This window comes from Elephas maximus, chromosome 12, assembly GCF_024166365.1.
Source record: "Elephas maximus indicus isolate mEleMax1 chromosome 12, mEleMax1 primary haplotype, whole genome shotgun sequence".
NCBI lineage: Eukaryota > Metazoa > Chordata > Mammalia > Proboscidea > Elephantidae > Elephas > Elephas maximus.
The window spans coordinates 587,579-610,414 of record NC_064830.1 but is presented as its reverse complement, the minus strand read 5'-3'; the positions used below and the strand labels follow the sequence as shown (position 1 = coordinate 610,414).

The 22,836-nt window shown below is 39.6% G+C and overlaps 1 protein-coding gene across 4 annotated transcripts in view; it reads left to right on the top strand.

Moving 5' to 3' along the window:
- Positions 1–22,836, top strand: part of MCPH1 (microcephalin 1) — a 144,844-nt gene that overhangs the window by 46,253 nt on the left and 75,755 nt on the right. For 3 of the 4 annotated variants that reach the window (XM_049904242.1, XM_049904243.1, XM_049904244.1), the window contains 5 exons: positions 339–426; positions 5,801–5,915; positions 8,201–8,344; positions 12,548–12,637; positions 15,504–16,688. In XM_049904242.1, the coding sequence (XP_049760199.1) occupies positions 339–426; positions 5,801–5,915; positions 8,201–8,344; positions 12,548–12,637; positions 15,504–16,688 (1,622 nt within the window). Of the gene's footprint in view, positions 1–338; positions 427–5,800; positions 5,916–8,200; positions 8,345–12,547; positions 12,638–15,503; positions 16,697–22,836 lie in introns of those variants that run through there. The other variant, XM_049904245.1, reaches the window with a different exon arrangement.

Below are 22,836 nucleotides of genomic sequence, written 5' to 3'. Positions count from 1 at the left end.
GCTGCTAACTAAAAGGTCAGCAGCTCGAATCCACCCGCCTTCCTTGGAAACCCTACGAGTTGGTTCCACTCTGCCCTATAGGGTCTCCATGAGTTGGAATCAACTTGATGGCAGTGGGTTTGGGTTTTTTTTTTTGGTTACCTTTCTCTCACTTCTACTCACATATACAGATTTTGGAAAGTCTTGTATATGGTAATACATGGACTTATTTTAAAAGAAATGTCTGTTAGCATGGTCTATGCATGTGTATCTTAAGGTGCCCGCTGTCACACGTGCAGATTTATTGTGGCATGAACGTAGCAGAAACAAATACTCATTAAAGTCCTTTAATTGCACAGATGCAGGACGGCTGGAGTACACATTGATGAATCCTTATTCCCTGCAGCCAATACTAAAGAACAGTTACCAAGCCTGACTAAAAAAAAGGTAAGTATGTGATTTCAGTAGACGATGGCAATTATGAACTTATTCTTTATTTTTTTATTACTAGAAAATAAAACTTGTAGAAATACATTCAAGAGTTGTCTTATGTATCCTTTTTTGATATGAAGCAGTTTTGTGTTATTGTTCTTTTCAAATAGCATTTTTTTAGTGAATTATAGAGATTATTCTGTTCTATAAATGCTTTGATATATTTGTATGGAAAAGGAAGGAGAGTATGGTTGGGAAAGTTCAGTGACTTCTGAACCAGCTACCTGAGTTAGGTGAGACTCACAGATTAAGGACACGGTCTTCTCTCAGTTCAGACACCAGCAGCTCAGGAACGCCCAGGCCACACTCACTCTGACCAGTTGGCTAGAAATTCAGGGGTCTCCACTGCCCCTCAGATTTGATAACTTGCAGAACAACTCACAGGACTCAGGAAAGTGCGATACTTAACGATTACAGCTTCATTACAGCAAAAGGGTGCAAATCAGAAACAGCCAAAGGAGGGACGCATAGAGCAAGCTCTGGGAGGGTCCCGAGTGCAAAACCTGCGTTGTCCTCGGGGACAGGTCACCCTCCCAGCATGTCGATGTGTGACAGTATGTAGATACTGTCAACGAGGGAAATATACCAGAGCCTCGGGGTTCAGAGTTTTTATTGAGACTTCCTTACATGGATATGATTGATTGAGCCATTGTCCCTGTGATTGAACTTAGTCTCCAGCCCACGTCTTCTCTATGGAGGCTGAGCTGATACCGTGTGGCTTAAAGCTCCAACCCTGTAACCAGCCCTGTGGTGGGTCTTTCTGGGCTGGCCAGCTCCCATCCTGAGGCTTCTCATTAGCATAAACTGTCAAGAGGCTCACCATGTGTCGCCCTGTTAGTTAACTATCAGGTGTGTCTGAGGTGCTCACCAAGAATAACAAAGATACTCCAGTCACTTGGGAAACTCCAAATATTTAGAGATGACCTGATTAGCCCAGTTCTTTATTACACAGGTTTACAGGTTAGCTTCTGGGAACCTGGGAAAAAGTCCAGCCAAATTCTTTATGACACACTAGGGGAAAACTGAAAACTGGCAAGAGACCAGCGAACATTCAGATGTTCTGGTAATTGGTTTGGAATTTAGTTTGTTAGATCAGTAGTGAAATGCCTTTCTTCTGTTTAGCCTGAAAATCTCAAAAGTCTGAAGCAGGTATATCCAAGTGTAGCTGTACACAGTTATTTATTATAGAAAATCTATTTTTACGAATATAGTGAAACACACAACTTTCATTTGAAGTTGAATTCACATGTGGGCTAAAGGTTGAACCTTTTCTGTTTTTTATTTACTTAAATGTTTCTAATTGTGCTTTCTTTATTTGAAGGTATTCTTAGCTAATATGAAACATCCGTAGTTACTTTGTTTTCAAATGAGAATCTGTTCTGTGTTGGAGAGATTTTAAGACTTTCTTTAAATTGAATTAGCTGTAGATTAAAAAGCTATGAACTTTTCCAAATTTTCTGAAGATAGTAAATCCATTCCATTTCATTTCAGACAAACCAAAATTTGACAGTGCAGGCATGGCTATCTCACCCAGACCCTCTCAGCTGATTATGGGTGGAAAAGGGGATTCAGGAGGGTCTTACATTTTGTGATTCTTTAACTAGTGGGTGTGCCTGGTATTTTAAGAATAAAGTATTTATTTTAAAATATATTAGTAATACTGCATGCGTATTTTCATTGTAAAACATTTGCTAAACAGTTGTAACGCAAAGATCTCTTGATTTCCACAAGAACATCACCCTCGTCCCTGAAAATTAGTGTGCAGTTTGACTTGTGTCGGCTGGACCAGATTTATGTTACGTATTCACACACACACACACACACACACGTTTGACATGAATGGCATCCTACTACTACTTGTATTTTTTTTTTAAGTTTTCTTTTTTTTTTTTTTTCGCTTAACAGTTTTTACCGTTCCATCTCTCTCCTCTCTCTCGGTGTGTATGAAACTGTTCATTTTTCTGCATTATATTATACATTTCTTGTATTCACACACCTTTAAATCATTATCTGTTTTTGCTAAGTGGTTTATTTATGACATCTTTTAGCTTATTTCTCCAGTTTGAATATCTAGAAGTGAAATTACTGGTCAAAATGTACACACTTTGACTTCTAACAATTCCATAGAAGAGTACCTCTTTCCTAACACTCTCACCAGTGCTGGATATTATTAATCTTTTTAATATTTCCGAGTCTGAAGTATAAATAATTGCTCATACACTTACCATTTAAATTTTGACTCATGTCTGAAAACACTCCCTTTCCTTTACTTTTCCACATGGCAACTGCAAATTATACATTACTCCAGACCCTATTATTTTGGGTTCTGTGAAGAGGTTCTCTGCTTCTCTCCCCCTCACTCGTTCTATTGCCAGCTATCCCGGCATGCTCGCTTTTACCTTAGAGCCATTACATTGTCTGTTCTCTTTATCTGGAGCATTTTTCTCCCCAAAATCCAACTATATGGCTAGTTTTCTAACTTGTTTATGGCTTTGTTTAAATGGTATTTTCTCACCGAGACCTACCCTGATTACCCATTTAAAATAGCAAGGCCTTCCTACTTAGGCCAGCTGTCCCAATCTCCTTTACCTCCTTTTTCTTGTTTTTAATATATAGTATTTTTATTTACCCCTTTCTAATATACTGCACTAATGGTGGCAGTTCTGTTGGGCTTGGTTGCTAAAGAAAGTTCCCAGACCCCAAAATAACAGTGTTTACAGACCTACAGCTTGTTGCTGGACGAGGATGCTGTATACCAACAGCATTAAAGTGAGGATAGCATCACTGCTGAAGGCTGCCTTGTAGCAGGCGATCCGGATAGGCCATATGGAGTCCAGTTGTCACTGCCGAAGGCTGCCTTGTAGCAGAGGATACGGATAGGCCATGTGGAGTCCAGTTGTCACTGCTGAAGGCTGCCTTGTAGCAGAGGATACGGATAGGCCATGTGGAGTCCAGTTGTCACTGCTGAAGGCTGCCTTGTAGCAGAGGATCCGGATAGGCCATATGGAGTCCAGTTGTCACTGCCGAAGGCTGCCTTGTAGCAGAGGATACGGATAGGCCATGTGGAGTCCAGTTGTCACTGCCGAAGGCTGCCTTGTAGCAGAGGATCCGGATAGGCCATGTGGAGTCCAGTTGTCACTGCCGAAGGCTGCCTTGTAGCAGAGGATACGGATAGGCCATGTGGAGTCCAGTTGTCACTGCCGAAGGCTGCCTTGTAGCAGAGGATACGGATAGGCCATGTGGAGTCCAGTTGTCACTGCCGAAGGCTGCCTTGTAGCAGAGGATACGGATAGGCCATGTGGAGTCCAGTTGTCACTGCCGAAGGCTGCCTTGTAGCAGAGGATACGGATAGGCCATGTGGAGTCCAGTTGTCACTGCCGAAGGCTGCCTTGTAGCAGGGGATCCGGATAGGCCATATGGAGTCCAGTTGTCACTGCCGAAGGCTGCCTTGTAGCAGAGGATACGGATAGGCCATGTGGAGTCCAGTTGTCACTGCTGAAGGCTGCCTTGTAGCAGAGGATACGGATAGGCCATATGGAGTCCAGTTGTCACTGCCGAAGGCTGCCTTGTAGCAGAGGATACGGATAGGCCATGTGGAGTCCAGTTGTCACTGCCGAAGGCTGCCTTGTAGCAGGGGATCCGGATAGGCCATGTGGAGTCCAGTTGTCACTGCCGAAGGCTGCCTTGTAGCAGAGGATCCGGATAGGCCATGTGGAGTCCAGTTGTCACTGCTGAAGGCTGCCTTGTAGCAGAGGATACGGATAGGCCATGTGGAGTCCAGTTGTCACTGCCGAAGGCTGCCTTGTAGCAGAGGATACGGATAGGCCATGTGGAGTCCAGTTGTCACTGCTGAAGGCTGCCTTGTAGCAGAGGATCCAGATAGGCCATGTGGAGTCCAGTTGTCCACCTTTGTATGGGCTGTTAGATGCGCTTTCATAGATTAGGGACCACAGAGGTGTGCACAGAACACCTTGGAGCCAGGGAGCATAGAATTCTTGGCAGGGACTTGTTGTATGTACTCTGCTGGTCATCTGGGCATTTATTGCTATCTTACCAGCTACAGTGGTGGTGCCCTTCAAGGAAGTTATCAGTCTCTGTTAATAAACAGTGTTGACAAGCTGATATAAACTACCCCAAAACCCCCTGGATCCATGAAACCCATATCAGCACGATTAATTAGTATATTTCATACCTTGAGTAGGGGTCAGTGCTGTGTAGGCACTTCAGCAAAACAGTTCAGGGCAATTCTAGGCCTGCTGGATTTAACCTGCCCAGCACATGTGCTATGTAATTTACTTAATAAACAGGTTAGAGAAGTAAACATAATAAATGTATTTGTTTTCTGCTGTTCTTTTTTTTAGAATATAAGCTCTATGATGGCAAGAATCTTTGTTTTTGCTCACTGATGTATGTTAAGACCAGTACCTGACACATTAATAACATTGGTGTTACATGAATGAATAATAATTAACTGATAGAGCAAGATCCTGGATCAAGAACACAAGTGTAGTTCTAAAGTGACTAAAAGAAGTTCTTTAAGACTGTAGTAAAGGTGATAGACTAGGTTCTAGTAGAAATAAATTTGGGCTGGTAGCTTTAACCTAAAAACCTAAAACCAAAAGAAACCTGGACAGAATATTTGTATTTCTCCTCCGCCCTTTATGAGAGGTCAAGCCTAGAAGTTGTGGTGGGGAAAGTGGTGAGGTTGTGAATGTAAGGCATAGTTTTGGCGGGGACATTTTTCCCTTTTTATCTGAGGGTGGTAAGATTAGAAGTATTAGAAGACTTTCCTGTAACTATCAGCGTGTGGGTTCGTGTGTTTGAAGTTTCCTTATTTTCACACCTTGTAAGTGTATAGTTTCTCATTTTCACTCGCGTAGTGGAGTTACTGAGATGTAGAGATGGTAAGGCAAGATTAAATAAGTGGTTCTTTTTTCTTTTCTGGTGTGTATAATTGCTCTTGTATTTTATTCTTATACCATGCTTTTTGGGGGGAAGAGAAACGAGGTTAGGGTGGAAAAAAATGGAAGGACAGACTAGTTTTATTTTTAAATTAAGAATCTTCCTTGAAACTAAGAATCTAGGATCCTGAAAATGCCTTAGAAAACATAATTACTTAATGTAGAGTCCTCTTTTTGGTATTTCAAAATTCTGTCCATTTTTTTTTATGGTTGCAGAAAAAGAAATAAATATTGCCAGTTCACATATACTGCAAGAGAGATCTCTTTAAGAGGTTTTTATTGTTGATAGAAAAGATAACAGAAACATGTGAAAGAGTTCTTTTCCTGTCCAATATAGCATTATTAATTCATATGTCTTTTTTACACAGCGTAAGTGTATGCAGCCCAAAGATTTTATTCCCAAAACACCAGAAAATGATAAAAGACTTCAAAAGAAATTTGAGAAAATGACTAAAGAGCTACAAAGGCAAAAAGCCACTCTAGGTAAGCCAAGACATATATGTTGTCCTTTGCATTTCTGTTCCTACATGTTGTTTAGTTTGCCCGATGAGCTTTAGCACCCAGGATGAGAGAGCTAATTGAGACTGCAGCAGTTTTTGGTTAGAAAGTGGAAAATAAACTATAACTAGCCTACAGGAGACTTGACTGTAGCCATACAGTTGAGCTAACTGACCTCAAGTCTTAAAATCGTTCATCAAATCGATGGAACTTTTTCTTTTCAAGAATAATTATAGAATGCAACAATCTTTTTTTTTTTTTTATTGAAATAAAATAAATCCTTATTTAGTTCTTCTTTGTTTTATATATCATTTTGAATTTTTATCTGACACTTGGTCTTTTGGTTTTGTTTTGTTCTTGCCCTTCTCACTGTGCCCTGGGTTTGGTGTTCTGACGTGTCACTGACACAAATAAGCCATTTTTAAAATCATATGGTGACTTAGTAAGAAAAAGCATCAGTTCCTCTAGTTGTTTCTTTGTTTTGGTATGTGTAACTGTTTTAAATTCTCTACTCTGTATTTTGAAGTGATCGAAATAGAATCATTGTTTTATTTTAAAGCTGATGAGAATACGACAGAGTTGAGTAGAGCAGTTAGCCTGCACAGACATTGCCTGTATCATCTGTTTTCATGCGCAGTCATCCCATTGCCTAATGAGTCAAGTCTCCTGTCCTCTGGTTGACATTCTGGTGCTTCCCTGACAAATCCACATTAACTGTGTCATCCGCCTGGCTGCGCGAGCCAGAAATGTGCGTTTATCCTGGACATCTCTTCCTGCCTTGACACCGCTTATCCATCAAGACCTTTAGACCCCGCTTCTGAAGTAATCGCTTGGATGCCTCTCTTTTCCTTCTCTGTTCTCTCAGTCCAAGCCTGCGTCATCCGTTGCCTGTGCCATCACAGCCGCTGCCTCACGCCCGATCTTGTGTCCTTATAGGCCAACCGTCCGCATTTTACTTGGAATGATGTAAATCTGAAGTCAAGTGGACACCCCTGCCTCGGGTTTAGAATTCTTCAGTGTAGTCCTAAAGACAAAATATTTAGGGTAAAATCATCTATTTAACATGTCCTGTAACCTGGTAACCAGGTAGGTCTATATGGCCAGGCCTCCTCCTCTCACCTCAGATCAGTATCACACCATTCCCTTGTTATTCTTTATACTTTTGCCCCGCTGGCCTTCTTTTCTATTATCAGTGGTAGTATATTTGAAAGAATTTGGCAAACTTGTAACATTAGGTACAGAAATGTCTTTTTAGACCAAATATGTATGTTACTAGAAATTGCCTCTTAAAAGCTGCGAATATAAGGTATTAATGATTCAAGTAATATACTGTCAGAAGTACAGCAGCTCTCAGGCCTGAGAGTTGTGAGGAGGCCCTGGCTGGTGCAGATGGTTAAAACTCCCAGGTGCTAACCGAAAGGTTGGAGGTTCAAGTCCACCCAAAGGCACTTCAGAAGAAAGGCCTGGCAATCTGTGTCTGAAAAATCCACATTGAAAACCCTACGGAGCACAGTTCTACTCTGACACACACGGGGTCTCTATGAGCCTGAATCGACTTGACAGCAACTGGTTCGGTTTTTAAGAGTTGCAAAGGAGAAAATATTATATAATTCTTGGTCTTTTCTTTTTTATTGGTGTGACGGGTCAGAACCCCCTTTGAGCATATGTAAGTTATGGATTTCTAAAGAAAGCACGAACCTGCACTCACCCTCAACTAAAAAAAAAAACACCCTCAACTAGGCCCATTAATTTCATGATGCAAGGATGACTCTGACCCCACTTCATGCAGTCGGGTTCATTTTTGTGTGTTTGTGTGTGTTGAGGGTGGGGCAGTGGTTGGTGGTGGTAGTTTCTGAACCCTGGGGTAAAAACCACTGCTAAGGAGCCATATTTAGGCAACGCATTGTATTCTGTCACAAGTTACTTCTTTTTCTCATTTTTTCATCTTCAAATGGGGATACTGCTGCCTGATGCATTGGTTTTGGGGGGCAGTTAGAAGAGATAATGGATGTATTGTGATGAGCACCATGCCTGGCACATGGCGAGTTTCTCTGTGAGTGTGACTAGCAGTTGTAGTGGCAATGTTAATGGCTGTGCTGGTGGTGGTGTACAGTATTAACACTGGTAGGTAATGGTGTTGAAAGGTAAGAAAACTCGGGGGTGAGGAGGGGGAATTCTGATTCCTAAGAAAGATATCCTTGAAAGAAAGCATATTGTTGAAGTATTAAGGCATTTTTTTAGCTTAAAATTGAAGTTTTGTTTACTTTCAGGTAATGATGGACCTGCTCTCTTGTTTGAACCTAATGGTGTGTTGATGTATAGCCCCACAGTTAAAATGAACAGTTGTCATCACAGTGCAATGGAGAAGAGGTTACAGGAGATGAAGGACAAAAGGGAAAATCTTTCCCCCACATGTAAGTGACTACAGTTTATAAATGTGAAAATTAGACAAACAAGTGAAGAAATTATAATAGTAATTTCTACTAATTTGTAACTCCAAAAAATAAGGACTTATTTCATGATGGATTTAGCTGTTATTTTTTTTCCAGAAAATCTCATGCTTTGTTAAGATTTTTGAAGCATGTTTGTTATCTTTAATTTTTTTAACAACTTAGATAACTTATGAGTACATTTTTAATCTGTATGATGTGCACATAACTTGAGAAGTTGGACTACATGAAGAAGAACAAGGCATCAGGATTGGAGGAAGACTCATTAACCACCTACAATATGCAGATGACACAACCCCGCTTGCTGAAAGTGAAGGGAACTTGAAGCACTTACTGATGAAGATCAAAGACTACAGCCTTCAGTGTGGATTACACCTCAACACAAGGAAAGCAAAAATCCTCACAACCGAACTGTCTTAGTCATCTGGTGCTGCTATGACAGAAATATCACAAGTGGATGGCCTTAACAAAGAGAAGTTTATTCTCTCACAGTCGAGTAGGCTACAAGTCCAAATTCAGGGCATCAGCTCCAGGGGAAGGCTTTCTCTCTCTGTCGGCTCTGGAGGAAGGTCCTTGTCATCAGTCTTCCCTCGGTCTGGGAGCATCTCAGCACAGGAACCTCAGGTCCAAAGGATGCACTTTGCTTCCTGCACTGCTTTCTTGGTGGTATGAGGTCCCCATGTCTCTCTGCTCGCTTCTCTCTTTTATACCCCCAAAAAGATTGGCTTAAGACACTACCTAATCTTGTAGACCTCATCAGTATAACTGCTGCTAATCCATCTTATTACATCATAGTGATAGGATTTACAACATATAGGAAAATCACATAAAATGGTGGACAGTCACACAATGCTGAGAATCATGGCCCAGCTAAGTGGACAGGTATATTTAGAGGACACAGTTCAATCGATGACACGGACCAATAAGCAACATCGTGATAAATGGAGAAAAGATTGAGGTTGTCAGGGGTTTCATTTTACTTGGATCCACAATCATACTCATGGAAGTGGCAGTCAAGAAATCAAAAGATGCATTGCATTAGGCGAATCTGCTGCGAAAAACTTCTTTAAAAGGCTAGAAAGCAAAGATACCACTTTGAGGACTAAGGTGCGCCTGACACAAGCCATGGTGTTTTCAGCTGGACTATGAATAAGGAAGACTGAAGAAGAATTGATACCTTTGAATTAGAGTGTTGATTAAGAATGTTGAATATACTATGGGCTGCCAGAAGAATGAACAAATTTGTCCTGGAGGAAGTACAGCTAGAATGATCCTTAGAACGGAGATGACGAGACTTCATCTCGTGTACTTTGGACATGTGATTAGGTGGCACCAGTCCCTGGAGAAGCACATTGTGCTTGGTAGAGTGGAGGGTCAACACAAAAGGGGAAAACCCTCAGTGAGATGGATTGACACAGTGGCTGCAGCAATGGCTCAAGCATAGCAGTGATTGTGAGAATGGTGTAGGCGCAGGCAGTGTTCCGTTCTGTTGTAGACAGGGTCTCTGTGAGTCAGCGGACTCGAAGGCACCTAAACAACAACAATGGTTCTTATTTTCTATTTCTCCGTTTTTCTGTCTATAGATAAAATGCACTGCCCCCCCCGCCCCTTTTTACTATTACTGTGTGCAGTGGACGTGCTTCAGCATAAACCTTTATGTTCCTGTGCACTGAAATAATATTAATTCAAAAAGGCAGAATTTAAAAATTTTGATAAATATTGTGAAATTGCCCTTCAAAAAATTTGGACTAGTTTACTTCATCAATAACTCATAAGAATGCCAGTTTCCCCAAACTTCGAAAATTGGATAGTATTACTCATTAAGTCTTTTTTGAATCAGAAGATTGAAAAAATGAATTTCTTTGTTTTAATTTGCTTTTGATTATTAGTGAGGGTGAATATTGTTTTATATGTTATTGGCTGTAACTGTTATTACCAATAACGTTTAATATGTTATTGATTATGTATTGCTGCTGTGAATTATATATCCTTTGTTCATCTGCCTGTTATATTTCTCTCTTGTTTCTCATTTGTAAGAACTTCCTGTATATCTTGCATACTGATTCCTCATTATACATGTCTCAAACATGTTCTCCTAGCGTTCCAATGTGGAGCACAGTGTCTGTTATGTAGTAGGCACTCAGTAAATAAATTGTTGGATGAGATACATGAAATCTATTATTTAACTTGCAGTGACTTTTGCCAAACAAAAGTGTTCCCTTTAATGCAGACAAATCTGTCCATCTTTTCCTGTCTTGCATCTAAGATTCACGTAATGCTTAGAGAGAACTTCTCTACCACAGGGCTTTGAAATTGTGCTGTTTTCTTCTATTACTTTTATGGTTTATTTTTTAAGGTCAGATATTTAACCTATCTTAAATTTATATTTGCATCTGATATGGAATGTGTGTATCAGTTAAGATTAGTTTGAGCTACATATAAAAAATAAGCAAAAAGTCAATGGTTTAAATTAGATAGAAGTGCATTTTTTGTCATGTCCAAGAGGTCCAGAAGTAGGTGGTAAAGGGTTGGTATGCCAGGCTAATAGTGTCTTCAAGAACCTGGGCTCCTGTCTTTCTGCTTTTTTTACCTTAGTGCTTAGCTTCCATTCAGAAATACACATGTCTCCCAGAACACTCAGTGTTCCAGGTAGATCTCCAAATCGTTTCAGCATGTATTTGTGTATGTACACCTCTGTGGAAACCCTGGTGGTGTAGTAGTTAAGTGCTACAGCTGCTAACCAAAAGGTCAGCAGTTTCAATCCACCAGACGCTCCTTGGAAACTCTATGGGGCAGTTCTACTCTGTCCTGTAGGGTTGCAATGAGTTGGAATCGACTCAACGGCAACGGGTTTGGTTTTTGGTTTGGTGCATACACCTATGTATGTATATAAATTAATTTTCTTAAAATTTGTTGATTCCGTTATTTCGCAGTGTTAATTCTGCCTCTTTACTGTGTCCAAAACAGTTTAAAATTCAGTAACTGACAATTTATCCCTGTGCTTACCTTCCTTGATTTATCTCACCTTCCTTATCTTGAATTATTGCCTTTTTGCAATTGTTTGCTTAACTTTCTTAGGAAAAGTACCTTTTTTGAATCTTTTAAATATCTTTGGGTATGAGAACAAAGCATTTCTTTTGTTTCTTTTCTGTTGTACACACAGCCTTTGAAGATAGCATTTATGATCATATTGGTAAAATCAGTAATATGGGTGTTTTCTATGACACCGCTGAGATTTCTCAGTCTTAGCACCTACAGCGTTTTAGACTGGATACTTCTTTGGTGTAGAGGATGGCCTTGTGCATTGTAGAATGTCCGCATTCCTGGCCTCCACCCACTGTATGTCAGTGGAACTCCCTCCCCCCTCGTACCCTCACAGTTGTGAAAATTAAAAATACCTCCAAACATTGCCAAGTGCCCCTTGGGGGCCAAAATTGCCCTGATTGAGAACCACTGTTCTAGTTACTGGCATAGTGGTTAAGTGCTACGGCTGCTAACCAAAGGGTCGGCAGCTTGAATCCGCCAGGTGCTCCTTGGAAGCTCTATGGGGCAGTTCTACTCTGTCCTATAGGGTCGCTATAAGTCAAAATCGACTCGATGGCACTGGGTTGTGGAGCTCTAGTTATAGAAGTAACTATTATGACCATCCTTGAAGAGGAAGCCATCATTATCAAACAGGAAGACTGAATGAAAATATTTGTATAACTTTGTTGAGCTCCTGCCCAGCGACAGGCAAGTTGGCGTTGTAAGGTCCCTTCTAACTTTTATGATTCTATGACTTGATGCTTTTTAAAAAAAAAAAACATGGCCTATATAGATTATTTTTTATGATTCTCATCGTCTATAATAGGTGGCATAGTGGTTAAGAGCTATGGCTGTTAACCAAGAGGTCAGCAGTTTGAATCCACCAGGTGCTCCTTGGAAACCGTCCTATAGGGTCGCTGTGAGTCAGAATTGACCCTACGGCAACAGGTTTTTGGTTTTTTGGTAATAGATTGGAGTAAGATTTTTTTGTGTGTGTTGTCTGGAATATGAAGTGTAAGAAATAAGTTGATGTGTGTGTAATACGTAAGAGTGGAAAAAAGTAGAGTGGCTTATTCACAAATGACTTCACTTACTAAAAATAGTAAAGTTGTATCTAATGAGGTGCTTTAATTATGTTTTCAGCTTCCCAAATGATCGAAAAGGCTCACGGTAGCCCAGTTAACTCCCTGTGTCTAGTGCCTTTGAACATTTCGCATGATACCTCATGTTCAGGTAAAGTTATCATTTCCTCTCTTACAATATATATAAGCTTTGAGAATATTACTGTTTCCTTATTGAAAATTTTGTATATGTATCTTAGATGAGCACAACAATTAGTTAAAAACCAGAACTCATGAACTGTGCCCCCTGGAATTAGGCATTGTGGTAAAATTAGGGCATGAGAAATTACACGACTTCAGCCTCCTTTTTGGTTCCTGTGGTTTTTCACCTAGGGATTTACTTTCCTTCCTTGGAAGCAATTGTTTATTTTTTTTTAAAAAATTCTTGTGATCTTATGTGAAGCAGTCTCTCTGCAGTTTAAAGTGTATAATTCTGAGCAGCAAGAGAACGAAGGAAAAGTTGTTTTAAGCAACGTATCTTGAACATTTGGAATGTGTTATTGAACTGGGTCAGTGACGTATGTAAAGCTTATCAGTAAATTTAGGAGAATAGAGGATGTCTGATTAGAAGCAGAAAGTGATGATAAGGATAAATGATAAATTTAGGCAATAAAGGTGGAATTATACATATGTGGGGAATCTTTCTCACTTTAAATGGTAATTTTTCATGGTAACAGCTTTCCTTTGGTTGAACCAAATTTTTATAATTTACTCACGCAGCCTGCAGTGGGGATCAGATAAGCAGCAGTGACCCCTAAAAGAACTGTGCTCATTAACAGAGGAAGTATTATGGGATATCTTATTAGAAAGCCACAACAGTGACAAATCACTGAACAGTATCAAGATATTGGAAGCCTAAACTAAAACTTCTTTTCTGTGCATGGTTTATTCTTTTACTCTTTTTGGTGTGTTTTGAAATTCTTTGCCCATTTATCTTAAGAAATATTCTCTATCTTTTTATTTTCATACTTGATAACATTTATTTTCTATTACTTAGAAACAAATGATAATACAGAAATGAAAAACCAAACCCTTTGTGCTGAGTCTGTTCTGTGATAATACTTTTAACATTTACTGCATTTTTACTGTGTTCCAGGCACTGTTCTATTTATTGCATTCTCATTTAATTCTCCCTTTAACCCTGTGAAGTAGGTGCTGTTTTTATCCTCATTTTGCAGATGAGAAAACCAAGTCAGAAAGGTGTTAAACAGTTTGTACGGTATCACAAACCCAAGATTCAGACCCAGGCAGTCTGACATCAGCGTCTGTACTCCTAACATGGCGTACTGCTTATCAGCTTTTAGAAAAGTGTGATAAGCTTATTCTAAAGTTAAATATATTTTCTATTAACAATCACTGTTCAAAGAACACACGAGATTCTCTGATGTGAAATAGACGTAGAGCCACTCTTGAACAGTAGATGTCCCCCTCAGCCAGAAAGCACTAAGTGAACACTTCTGTTGCCTGCTGTGTTGTGTGGTTACCATAAAGTGGGGGTCATTCATTAATTCATCAAACACTGAACCTGCACTGGGGGTGCCAGCACTGGGCTAGAGACTTCAGATTCCAAAATGAACAGGAAGTAATACCTGTCCTCTGATAGCTCATAGGCTTGTGATACAGATGCAGGTATAATAGTCACAGTATAATGTGATGTATACTTTTATAAATTTAGGTGAAATACCGTGTACCAGAGGAGGACATGTCTCACTGACCTGGGAAGTCAGTGGAAGGGGTTTGAAGGCTGCATGGTACTTGCCCAGATTAAGGTGTTGCGGAATGGAGACCTGGTAGCATAGTGGTTAAAGAGCTCAGCTGCTGGCCAAAAGATCAGCAGTTTGAATCCACCAGCCACTCCTTGGAAACCCTATGGAGCAGTTCTGCTCTGTCCTGTAGCGTTGCTATGAGTTGGAATCGATTCAATGACAATGGGTTTTTAAGGTGTCAAGGAAACAGCAGGTTTGGAAGTGTAAGATAGAATTTCCAGGGAATAGGGAATAGGCAGCAACTTAGCGTGTCTTTCAAGAATGTGTCTTATATGGGGAGATGACACATTAGGATGCAGCTACCAGATGGTTCACTTTTAAAGTAAACATACTATGAGGACTTTAGTAGAAGACAGGGAAGATAAAGGTGAGCCATATTAATTGGGGAATGGTTTGGAAGACTAGACCTTGATCTAGACCTAAAAGCAGTAATTCTTAACTTTTAGAATTAATGACCTTCTTGAGAATTTCATCAAGGCTCAGAGGCATAGGGAGGGGAGGGGCGGTGGGGGAGACGGGGAGCACTTGCCCCTGGGTGCAGGTCCGAGGGGGTGTCAGATGAGGTGGGAATGGCATTCCAAGGTGCCAAAAAGATGAGAGACGCTAGAGTGAGGGAGCTGGACAAGAGGGGAAGGTGTTTCTGCTGATGTGTCCCCCCCGTCAACATCTGTCCATTTTGAAGTAGGCGGAGGGTGCCCCACTTAGCGATTGCCCCTCCGCACTCCTACCCTCGCCACACCCCTGCCAGGGATGGACAAGCTGTGGGTGCTTGTGCTGGAAAAGAGTACACACGCACACAAGCCTCCAAAAGTCTGCAGAGAACGTTCCGAGTTCATTAAGCCTGCCTCCTCATCCCCCCCCCCACACGCGGGTGCGCATGCGCACGCGCACACACACTCTGAAGCCCAGACCCCTGGTTAAACATCCTCTCCTCACCACACTCACACACTCACACACACTCACACATACACACACAGACACTGAAGCCCAGACTCCCTGGTTAAACATCCTCTCCTCACCACACACACACACACTCACACTCACACACACACACACGCCCAGGCTCCCTGGTTAAACATCCTCTCCTTAATTGTGTCCTCAAGTAGAAGTGATAGCTCTTCATATAAATTATTACTTTATTGGTCACCGAAAATTATTTTCCTAGTTATTGCATCCATTTTTTAAAGTTAATTTTTTATTTATATTTTCCAGATGAATCCTTTGCTGGTGTTCTGCACTCATCTTTTGATGATATTTGTGGAAACTCAGCATGTAGAAATCAGGAAATGAAATTGGAAGGACTCATTAATGAAACTGGAAGTGACGTTTGTACGTCCTCACCTGTATTGAAAACAAATAATATTCACTCATCAGCATCTTGCAGCTGCCTCAACAAATTAATACCTCAAAGACATGTGAGTAATCTTTCAAAGGAAGAGACAAATTGGCAAGGAAATACTGTAGGTGGAGTAGTTACACCGGACAAAAAGCAGTCTGAAGGAACGTCTAAGGAGATACTTGAAGAGAAATGCAGTTTGTCTTCTGTTTTATCTGCAACCGAAGGCCACTCTTTGATACATTCAAGACCCAGAAGGTCCTCGGCGAAGAGAATACGAAAGTCAATGTACTCATATTCACCTTCAAAAGAAAAATTAAAGAAAAAGAAGTACAGCACAAAACCTACCATGCCAAAATGGCAACTGTTGAAGTCGAGAAACAGGCCACAGCTCACGGCCAGATCTGCTGCCGAGACCCCTGGTTGTGAGGAGGCCTCATATGATGATTATTTTTCACCCGGTAATCTGAAGGAGAGGAGCCTCCTTGCCGAAAGTCAGTCACCGTCAAACCCCGCTCAGTTCAGCTGCAGAAGTCTTTCTAAGAATGAGAGAGGGAGCATATTAAAAATGTCTGATTTTTCCTTTATGGGTAAAAAATCCAGACCAGTTGACATTACCGGTTTAACAGCAAAAACTAGCTTCAGTCTTCAAAAACCTACGAATTATGAAGGAGATCCAACTTTGAGCTTGATGACTTCTAAGGAAACGTCTACAGCCGGAGAAGCTCCTGGGTGTTGTATACAAGCTGACCCTCAGAAGACAGAAGGCCCATCCCCAGAGGGAAACACCTATTCTGATAACACTGATAACCTTGTTCATCAGAAAGAATGTCTAGAGCAAGGACACCATGGTAATTTAGCTCTTTTGAAAGGAAACACTAATGAAATGAAAGAATCGACTGAAATTAAAAGCGTACAGAAAGAAGAAGGTACCACTTCTAAAACGTTGACCTCTTCTGAAAGTGAAACACAAAATGATTATAAGCTGAATTTTGTAGATGATTGTGATGTGGAAAAATCTACAGAAGAAATGAAAAACTCATCCAGAGGATTTAGTGAAAGTATGTGAATCTCCTTTTCCAAGCACCTTTGTTATAAGAATATGTAATAGTATACCCATACTTTACGTTTATCACAGCTTTCACATAATTTAAAATTCTTTATTTTTTTTTAAAGCTTTTTCTTCCTTTATTTTAATGATATTTGTCCAATGATAAAGTTTGTAAATTTTTTAGGGATAGATGACTTACTCCACTATGGAATTTCTTGGCTTATTGGTCCCATCTGCCATTATGAATACATTTTTCCAAGCTTTGTTCTTCTCATAAGTCAAAAGAGTGATTGGTACCTGATATGAATAGTTGGGAGCCCTGGTGGCACAGTGGCTAAGAATTCAACTGCTAACCAACAGGTCAGCAGTTCAGATCCCTGGAAGCTCTGGGGGGCAGTTCTACTCTGTCGTCTGGGGTCCCTGTGAGTCGGAATTGACCTGACAGCAATGGGTTAGGTTAGGTTGTGAATAACTGGTGAGAGTAGATGCTTTATCTTTGCTCCTTTGTAGTTTCTCACTGTAACATGAGTGTTGTGTGATAGAGGACTTTTTATTTATTTTTTTATCTTGGTTCATAACAATGAGGTGGTTTATTTTAGAAAGGGAATTAAAATAGCATAAACCATCAATTCTGTCAGATGTATGAAAAAGTAAATTTGGAAATATTTCTGAAGAAACTTTGGGCAATGTTATAAAGAAATACAGTGCAGCGAACACATTTTCTAAGAAGTTCATCGTAACAGGCCTTGTTAACTTCTGCCGATTGTGCTTTTAGCATGTCCACTTAAATCAGATTTATCCGTCTATGTAATTTAATTGTAATCATAGTGATGAACTGTGTAACAAACAACGTAGTGATAAACTAGGTAACTGTAGTGAAAAGAGCACAATAAAAAAATGCACTTTATGATTAGATACTCTCATAGGTTTCAACATCAAAATGGGAGAAACTTTAAATATTAGCCATCTCTACCTAAAGATTGGGTTAAAGTTTGAATAAGACCAAGGTTGTTCGTTCATCATTTTTCTATACTTTGAGTGGCTTTAATCATCTCGTTCAAGGTGGAGCAGTTAAGACAGTTGATATAATCAACAGATACACTGTATATATTTTTCTCAAGCACCAACTCCCCAAAACAGTCTCACAAAAAGAATTAAAATATTTTTGTCTTTTTTAATCTACTATTTATATATTAGGTTTCCAAACGTATTAAAATTGACAAAAAACTATATTTTATTTTCTGTTAGGCTCAGTGAGTGTTTTCAGTATATTTATTTTAAAATCATGTCAGCTGTATAGTTAATATAAAACAGTAGACATATAGACTTGATAGTTAAGAGCATCCTGTTTTTAAGGCGTACATTTTCTTTTAAAATTTTATTGTGTGTATTTTTTAAGCTTTTGAAAAAATCAGTGACATGCAAATATAAATTAAGTGTAAAAGAGAGAATTCAAATACTGTGAGGCACCTGTAATCCCAGTGTTGCAAAGTATAATTTTCCTTGGAACTAAATATATTACCTGTTCTAGGACCTAATTTCCTAGTGTCTACAGCCCCTTAGGGTTTTAGGAGAAATCAGAAGAGGAAGAGAGGCAGGCACTCGTTGACTCACTGAAATTTAGAGGAGGTTTTAAGATTTTATTGATCACACTATATTTGCCATTACACAGTTGTATACAGACAGGATCCTGGTATAACTAAATTCGATTCATGAAAAAACAACATTTTATCTGCCTGAATATAATACCTTCTAGAGTCACCTGCCCTATTTCTTGTCGTTCCAAAGAGACAGAAAATTATTGAATTTTAGGACAAGAAAAGACTTTAGGTATTGCCTGGGCTAAATCTAACGCCTTTGTTTTTAGTGATAAAACTGAGACCCATGGGTGTTTTAAATTGTCCGCAGCCAGCTCACCTGTCATAGATAAAACCATGTAGCTTTCTGGTTAATTGGGAAATTATATACACGCTGATATTGTGGAGCAGTGAAACTATTCTGTACGTCAAGCTATACCTCTCCAAATCTTTTATGTTGAAATAAAAGTCTGGTTTCAACTTCTGTTTTTGGTTTACTTCTACTTGTTGTTATTGTTGGTGTCTAAGATAGATAGTGTGCTATAAAGTTTACAAGAACAAGTTATAAAAGACATTCAGTAATAAACATTAATAGAACATGAACAGAGGGAAAGAGTTTTAATTTTGGTTTTTGAAACAATAATCTTGGAAATCATATTACCTATTTACAAACAGTACACAAAAAAACATTCTCATTATAACAAAAATTACTGAAAGGCTAAAAATGTCCTGTCCCACCCCTTTCACTTATCTTTTTATTAATTTATTTAATAACAGTTTATTCTGCCCATGTTATGTGCCAGGCGTGTCCTAGTTTCTGGGATGATAGCACAGAATAAAACAAGGTGCACTTGCCACCTCTTAGAAGTTATGCTCCAGAAAGGAAGACAAACTACAAATACGTGACATCAGTTAGTGTGTAAGATACAAAGAAAAATAGTGGGGGCAGTTAGATAAGGTGGTCAGTGAAGGCTTCTCTGAGGAGGTGACATTTGATCACAGACCTGAGTGAAGTGAGTGGAGTTGTATTTCAGTCTGAGGAAACTACGATTACAAATGCCCTGAAGTGGAAACATGCTTGCAGACCCAGCAGGAAGGTCGCCGTAGCAACAGCTCAGTGAACTGAAGAAAGACTGACAGGAAATGAGATCAGAAAGGTAGCCAGGAACCTGGTCAGCAGGGCCTTCAGTCCTTGAAAAGAACTTTGAGCTGTATTTTTGTTTTAAGTGTGATAAGTCATTGGAGAGATTTGAACAGGAAACTGGTGAGACCTGATTTATGTTTTAAATGTAACACTGGTTGTTTTATGGAGAATAAACGGGATTAGAACGATTGCCAGAAGCAATCACTGTGAATAGTTCAGTATTTGAGACGCTTTTCGGTGTCTGTGTACAAACATACAAATGCAAGTTGGTATTTTGAGATTTTTTGCATATGTAGGATTGTATTCCAAGGGAGAAAGATCTGACAGTCTGCTTCTGTAAAGATTTGCACCCTCAGGACCCTATGGGGCGGTTCTGCTCTGTCCTGCAGGGTTGCTGTGAGTCGGAATCGACTCAACGGCAGTGGATTTATATTTTTTTGGTATAAGATTTTATTAGCCTAGTGTCTTTTTTTTTTTTTGCTTTATCAGAGATATTCCCGTGTTGGTATCAGTAAATTAATAGATCCTTTTTTTTTTTAATATAGTTTATATTGAAAAAACTCGGAGTCAGCAAAATATGCCTATAAAAGACCAGATTGTAAATATTTTAGGCTTAATGGGCCAAGAGGCAAATTTGAGATATATAGGTAGTTACTGGCTTTTATTTAGATACTTATATAACAAAAGAAAAAGCAAATTTTCACAACATTTTCATTGATAAGATTCAAGATATAATAATTGTGTACAGATTTTTGTAATATAGGTTTACCAATGAGAAGAATTCTTTTTTGGGGGGAGGAATAACATTTCACGTCATTAAGATTTAAATTGAGTGTTCCCATCATCAAAATTTTATAATGTTTTGTGTATGTTTGTGTGTGTATTGTGTTTTTTTGTGTGCTTTGTGTATTTTGTTTTTGGAAGTGTCTTCTCACATAGGTACTGCCAAATACAGATACCAATCCACAGCGTGTGATTTTTATTGAATATGCTCATTGCTTTGAAAGGTGTTTATGGGGTTCTATTCAATTCTTCTTCTGATTTTTGCCTTTTGGCATGTCCTTTATGTTGAATGTTAATAACTTCCAACTGAAGGTTAGGTGGAAGCTCCTTGGTTGTGCCATTAATTGGATTTTGAAATTTGGAAATTTCCTTTGCATTTCCATCAGGGTCTAGAAATCTAGAAGTCCTTGCTGGAACTGTAGTTTGAGCTCAGAGAGTATATCCACAGCAAATTTCTGTAGAAATGGAGATTTTGCTTCTTGTTTTAACTTTTGACAGCACTGGACACATACAAAGCAGCTTGGTGCTGCTTGGTGGTTGAAATGACTTCTTTTCCACTCCTGACAACGCTGACCATAGCTCTTCAGACAACCTGAAAAACCAAAAATCGAACCCGTTGCCCTCAAGTCAATCCCGACTCATAGTGACCCTAAAGGACAGAGTAGAACTGCCCCAAAAGGTTTCCACAGAGTGCTTGGTGGATTCAAACTGCTGACCTTTTGGTTAGCAGCTGTAGCTCATAACTACTACTCCACCAGGGTTTCCTGAAGTCACTTTTACTTACCAAGTTTTAAAGCTTGTTGGTCATACTGAACTAGTGCACAGCTTGGCCCCAAGCTGCTGGGCACCAGCAAAGACAGAAGCATATCCATTGCATACCCTCCCCACTCCTGTCCGTTGCTTTAATATAAATTTTCATCTTTGATATGGGTGTTGAAATTTTACATGTCAGCACGTGTGAACTCAGCTAAATAATTCACTGTGCACAACTATTAGGTTCATTGTCATAGACGGTAGGTCATCTATTTTTAGAGATTGATGGTGATTAGCTACTCTTCTACAAGCAAGTCTCAAATACACAGACATTTATTGAACACACATTTGTTGGCTGCAGATGGGAAATAGTTCACAAAACAGACCTATATGCTGAAATCTGAGTTCTCAGTTCTTCTAGTCCATTCTTTATCTGAAGTGTTTACAGGAGAGACAATACTGTAGTGGCAAGTTTCTGTAAACTTACTGTAAGCATTAGGTAGCCAGATATCCTTTGACCCTAGGACCATTTAGGGATTAAGCTTTGGATATTATCCTTAGGGATACAAGCTACAGTTTGTACTAGGTTTTTATGTGCAAGTCACTCATTGGTAGGGGGTTCCCCTATAATATTTTAATTAATCCAGCTTTCTTGCATCCATTAATTTCACCAATGAGAAACTATTTCTGACATGATGCTGCTTAACAAGCTAAATATTTTACCAGTTACAGCTCATTTCTATCATTTATTGGCCAATTAGCAAAGCATCTCATATTGGGCTGAAGAATTTTTTTTTTTAACTGAACTTTAGATGAAGGTTTACAGAAGAAACTAGTTTCTCACCAAACAGTACACATTGTTGTATGACATTGGTTAACAACCCCGCAACCTGTCAACACCCTCTCTTCTCAACCCTGGGTTCCCTATTATCAGCTGCCCTGTTCCCTCCTACATTCCAGTCCCTGCCCCAGGGCTGGTGCGCCCCTTTAGTCTCATTTTGTTCCATGGGACTGTTAATCTTTGGCTGAAGGGTGAACCTCAGGAGTGGCCTCATTACTGAGCTGAAAAGGTGTCCGGAGGCCATACTCTGATGGTTTCTGTAGTCTCTGTCAGGCCAGCAAGTCTGGTCTTTCTTTCTGAGTTAGAATTTTGTCCTATGTTTTTCTCCAGCTCTGCCCGGGACCCTCTATTGTGATCCCTGTCAGAGCAGTCAGTGGTGGTAGCCGGGCACCATCTAGTTCTACTGGACTCAGTCTGGTGGAGGTGGTGGTAGATGTGGTCCATTGGTCTGAAGAATTTATGGAAGTTGACAGTGTGGTGTTTCTGTTAACATGTTAGCTGACCACTCAGGGAATGTATATTCTTGATTGGGACCAACTAACACATATTTAATACCATATAGTCTATGCTGAAGTATTTTACACTACATTAGAGAATCATGAGACAGTGTTGTTTTGTGCGTTAATCCCTGAGATAGAGGTGACAAAGGACGCCTGTGCTGACTTGAGTTGGATGGTGGTCACTCAGAGATCTAGGTTGGGAAGGATTATGATGCCACATGCTGATTTTGCAGGAGAAAGAGACAGGATCAAATAGTGTCTGATTAGAGAGATGGATAATATGGTTCAAGATGGGGCTTATTTGGGTTGTAATTTTATTTAATTGATGGAGAATTATAGGCAAACATGCTATAGTAATTTTCTATAAGACATTTTTGTACGTTTTCTTCAAATTCATAATCCTAAAGCAGAGAATTACTTTTATAACCTCAGACTTATTTTGCAGCCATGTAAGAAACTTTGATGCTTCTAATGTATTTAATATATCTTACTAAAATCGTTAGTATGTATACCATTTTTAAGATTGAGTTAAGTAAAAACGTTTTGTATATGCTTTATTA